The 5,445-nt window shown below is 34.4% G+C and overlaps 1 protein-coding gene across 1 annotated transcript in view; it reads left to right on the plus strand.

Moving 5' to 3' along the window:
• Positions 1-2,086, plus strand: part of LOC106754313 (mediator of RNA polymerase II transcription subunit 15a-like) — a 12,195-nt gene extending 10,109 nt beyond the window's left edge. The window contains exons 3-8 of the mRNA XM_022777904.1: positions 4-433; positions 559-752; positions 851-1,090; positions 1,215-1,406; positions 1,491-1,579; positions 1,722-2,086. Coding sequence (XP_022633625.1) covers positions 4-433; positions 559-752; positions 851-1,090; positions 1,215-1,406; positions 1,491-1,579; positions 1,722-1,926 — 1,350 coding nt within the window. The 3' untranslated portion in view covers positions 1,927-2,086. The remainder of the gene's footprint in view (positions 1-3; positions 434-558; positions 753-850; positions 1,091-1,214; positions 1,407-1,490; positions 1,580-1,721) is intronic.
• The last annotated feature ends 3,359 nt before the right edge of the window (positions 2,087-5,445 follow it).

Below are 5,445 nucleotides of genomic sequence, written 5' to 3' on the forward strand. Positions count from 1 at the left end.
AAGCCGCTGCAAGCGAAACCATCAACTCAAGCATTGGGAACACAGAATTTTTATATATGGAAGGATGTTTCTCAGCAATGCAAGCCGCTGCAAGCAAAACCATCAACTCAAGTATTGGGAGCACAGAACTCTCATATATGGAAGGATGTTTCTCAGCAAATCAAGCCGCAGCAAGCGAAAATAATACCCCAATCACTGGAAACACAGAACTCTTGTTTATGGAAGGATGTCTCTCATCAAAACAAGCCATGCTTAAAGGAGCAGCAACTAAAAATAGTAGAAGCGGAACCATCTACACAACAATTGGGACCACAGAACTCTAGTATATTGAACCTTGTTTCTCAGCCAAACAAGCCATGCTTAAAAGAGCAGCAAGTGGAAAAACAATATAGCAATTCCCCACAGCATGTAGATCAAGTGTCTATCATGAAAGGTACATCTATAACTTCAGTTTTTTTTTTTTTTTTTTTAATCAGCTAGAGTTGTACATTTTTATGCTATATTTTCCATGTTATCTGTGCTTACATGCAAATGTTTTTTACAATTTTTCAAACTCAGGTCCTGACAATGCCGTACAGAATCAAGCCCAAGGTTCAGAGAAAGAAAGTGAAGCATTGAGGGTGAGTGTAAACAGTCTGGAGATTTCAGCTTCACCCTTGACCGAAAACTGCAATAAGCTTAAAGAAATTTCTCATAAATCTACTCTGAATTTTGATGAGCCAAGTGCTGAAGTGAAGCGCATTCTTAAAGTGGTTGGTCTAAAACTTGTGGTTTACATGCTTCCTATTTGCATTTCTTTGAATCATAAAAAGTGGTTGTCCTAAATTCTATTACTGTGATATACTTCTAGATAGCCGAAATATCACCTGAAGCATTGAGCGCATCAGTTAATGAAATGAGAGAGGCAGTCTATTTGAATGATGTGATGGAAACTTCAGAGTTCTTAGATGAACCACGAGAGATGGTTCAACAACAAAACCAACCGGACCTCATTNCACAAACTGGTAGGAAAAGGTCTCGAAGCCACAGTTTCAACCAGTTCTCTGATGCTGAGGAACCTGACTATAGAAAAAAGAAGCCAAGAATTTTGGTAATATACCTTCTTTATAGTTTTTTTTTATTGATTTCCACTCCTTTAAAAGGTACACGCATAATAATCCTTAACCTTGACTTCCTTCATATAATCTTAACATTAGCATTGGTAACTCTAGCAGGAAAATTCTTCTCTTTTAGTTGAATTAAAGGAGATCAACCATCGATTGGTAGACAGTGTGATTGTTGTTGGAGAAAATGTTAAAGCGCCGGGAGTAGCGGCTGATGATAGTGAAGGGTTGGTTATCGAACTCCTTTTCAATGCAGTATCGTTCAATATGAACATAGAATCTCATACTTTTGCAGATAAAAAGGTGAATACTTTATATTGTGTTATGAACTTTGCACATTTGATTTTTTGTGTTCTGTTACATTAACCATGAATATTTGTCATGCAGTCAATAATCAAACCATTAAGGTTGTTCGTTCCTACAAATTATCCAACTTCTTTGCCTGTTATTGTAGACAAAGAGCTGTCAGAAGTCAGGTTAGATTTTCTTCTGTTTATATTCTTAAGCAGTTATTCATCTAAGTTTCATATTTCATCAACAAGAATTTTATCATAATTAAACCTTCCTTTTCGATAGTTTAAATCTCCCTTTTGATTCCTTTTTATTCAACTTGAACAGTACTGAATNCCAGAAAGACCTATCAACAATAGCAAAATCAAAGCTGATTCATTTTCTGAGATGCTTGGATCGGACATGGTCACTTGAGGATATAGCANTGTCATGGGAACGTTGTGCCAGAGAAACAGTTCTTGAGTGTGCAAAAACCTTTGGAGGAGAAACTTTTAGCTCAATATATGGAGAGTGGGAAAAATTATCAAACTGAAGTCTAAAGTAGGTTGCTTATAGTATAGTAAATCAATCATATACATTTTTCTTTTGCAAGCCATGTCTTCAATACATCATCTGTACAGTATATAATACTACAGCTCTACACTACAAGTCAAGTTCATATATACAAAACAATCACTTTTCTCCGAATTTCATAATATATATATATACAATTTTTTTGACTCATTATTTCTGCTAAACTCTTCCTTCAATTACTTTCTTTGCATTCACAAGATTCAAATAGCATAAAATCTTGCTTTAATAATCAGATGCAGTCCATTTCCACTCAGTCTAACTACATAACTTTCAAAGAAATTTTCTAAGAATCAATTGGTATATTAAAGATATTTATTGTTAATAACTTGCCAAGACTAATTTATTAGAAGATTTAAAGTTTTAAATAATTTGCCAATGGATGTCTTTCAAAGACGGTATGCAAACCAACACATTTTAAAATGATTTTGTTAGAAGACAGAGTCAACATTCTAATATCGTATATGTTTTCAGTTATTACAAGAAAATCGTTAATTAACGACGACAAAAATATTAGTTGGTATCCGTAAATAAAATAATTGTCAGGATAAATCCCATAAGGAACTCCGGTCATTCATACGGTCAATCACAAAAAACCACATGGCATCACCATGTAACTTTTCTTGAGGATCATGGAATTACGTCTATCAACCATACTTGTTACATTTACACCAATCACCACTTTGTTTCATATATACTTTCAAACTATAATTCACACACAATACAACATACCCTCAATCATGTTGCAAAATCAAGCCACCCAAATCAGTTATATAGACATACATATACTTTGGCAGTCAAACAACATCAAACAGCTCAAACAGATGAGGAAAAGTGTGAAACTCACTGAACTAGGTAGCACAACGCACCAGGGTGCAAGGCAAGACAGCAAAAATTCGCACAGCGCACCACCCTTGGTGTGCTGAGTGAATTTTCCTGACGGGGAAGCCTTTCAGCTAAAATTCGCATAGCGCATAGGATGCGCTATGCGACTCTGCATAATCTGCAGAACGCATGATTTTGCAGAATCATGCGACTCACACCCCTCCAACCAATTCTATCCTTCCGACCTAACTTCTAACACTCCTAATTCATGAGATGAACCTATTTAAACTTGTCTAGATGGATTTTAACAATCATACAATGGTTCTAAAGTGATTTAAGCTTGGATTTAACTTTAATTTCTTGATTTCCATAACTCAAGGACCCAATTTTCTATTCTACTAGTTCTAGCATGTTTTAGTTCAATGTTATGTGCCTAACAAGTCTTAATTGATTTATCTAAACTACCCAAGCAGACCAAATGCACCCCATACCCCAACTGTCCAAAATCACTCTCTCACTTCCCCTTAACCAACCTAAAGTGTTTCCCAATTACTAAACTATTTATCTAATTATTATTACAGTAGAGATCTTACCTTTCCCCATCCTTCATAGATCCCAATTGGTCATTGGAGAGGAAAATGTTTGAACGCATCAAACTCACCGTCGATGCCAGCACATATGACTAGTAACAACTGACTGGATCATACTAGGGCTGCTCTATGATCAGGGATGTGCCAGCTCAGGTTTTTAAGACTCCTTTATCCTACCAACAAAGTGCTCTCAACAAGTCACAATTGATTTATCTAAGTCATCCAAACTGTTCTATGGTATTCTAGACTCCAATTGCCCAATTTCAACACCTCACTTTCCCTCACAGTAACCTAAAACAGTACCTGTGCACCTACTTATTATCCATATTAACGATATTATCGAATCCTTACTCCAAACCTCTCCAACAAAATCAAGTATAGCCAACAAACTCATCCAAGTCAAATAATAATCAGCACACCATGCTTACACAAATTTCACATTTTCAACAAATGCAACTCAACATGCTCACCACCAAAAATATAGTATAACAGTAAGACAAATCACAATTTATCAAATATGCACATCATACAGCTCCTAAAAAAATTTAACTAGCTCCCCTTACGTGGAGGTCGAACAGTACAACTTGCTATAACACTCTAAATAGTGAATTCCACACAGAACTTTGAACAGGACCTAAATAGTGATAGAACACAGCTCTTAGATCTAAAATAAAGAGAGGAGTGAAGGAAGAACGCGCAAGGCACATGCAACCAGCAGGGTTGCATGCCCTAGAGCTCGAAAACAACGGAAAAAAGGAGAAACTGCTTACCTGCTAAAGAACGCAAAACTGTTCGGATGGTTACGAAGCCCTTGACGTTACGGTCGCGGAGGTGCCACCTAAAGGGACATGCACTAAGTAGTGTGTGTGGGTTAGAGAGAAGGTAGAGAGAATTTTAGAGAGAAGGAAGAGGATTTTAGGAACTTAGTATTTTAGAGAGATAAGGTAAGTGGCTTATGAAATCACATTTTTTAAAATCCTATTCTAAGACTAAAGTACCCTTAGTTTTTATGGGTCTGGTTGCTTCAAATAAGGCCCAAAAACTCTTTTATTTTATATGCCCTTACATAATGTGTAATATGTTTATTGAAAAACATAAATTTTTAAAAAAATATGATAAATATATTATTATTATGAGTTTAAATTAAAATTATATGTATTAAAAATTATTAAAATAAAAAATTATAAATTATTATTATAGATTAAATACTTTATTAACAAAATTGATAAAGAAATACGGATATATAACTCAATTTGACATATCGGTATTTAAATAGGTAAAATTATTATTAGAGTTGTCAAAACGGGTAATCCGGCTCGACCCGGTCCAACCCACTACGGGTTGATCACTTAGTGAGACAACACAACCCGGCTCATTTATTAGCGAGCCAGAAAAACTTGAACCCGGCCCGACCCACCACGGGTTGGTGGGTAAACGGGTTGGCTCACTAGCCCATTTAATTATATTTTTTTTCAAAATAAAAAAAAATACAAACTTTCTGTAATTTAAATTTAAACAAATTTCACTCTCAAAAAGTTATGTTAAAGACAATCAAAATAATAATAAAAAGTACAATATAATCAAAATGTCATCCAAAAACAAACACAAAAAACATACAAATAAGTTTTTTATATTCATCATTTTTTGTTCCTTATCCATTTACGATATTAGAATCTTGAATAAATATTTTGCTCTCTTGAATCATCTTCTTCATCAATTGTTGTAACCCTTGACCCTTGTTCTTGTTGTCTCCAAATTCACTAATAAGGATTTTCCTAATATCAGAACAATTCCGACAATCAATAAAAAAATATTAGTAAAAAAAAAGAGAATCAGTACTCAATAACATCAACAAAAAATTAATAGTTTAATCTGTAACATAATTTCCCAAATTCAAAGATATATAAAAGAGCTTGTTCAAATAATGTATACTCAAATTGTTTAAATAAAATGAACAAAATCTGATACAAACATGTCAGAACATGAAAAAATCATTCATGTCTTCAAATCCCCCAGAACAAAAAATAAATTTGCAAACCCCTATTTTTGTCATTATAGGGTTTTTG

Source organism: Vigna radiata, unplaced genomic scaffold (genome assembly GCF_000741045.1).
Source record: "Vigna radiata var. radiata cultivar VC1973A unplaced genomic scaffold, Vradiata_ver6 scaffold_290, whole genome shotgun sequence".
NCBI classification, from domain to species: Eukaryota; Viridiplantae; Streptophyta; class Magnoliopsida; order Fabales; family Fabaceae; genus Vigna; species Vigna radiata.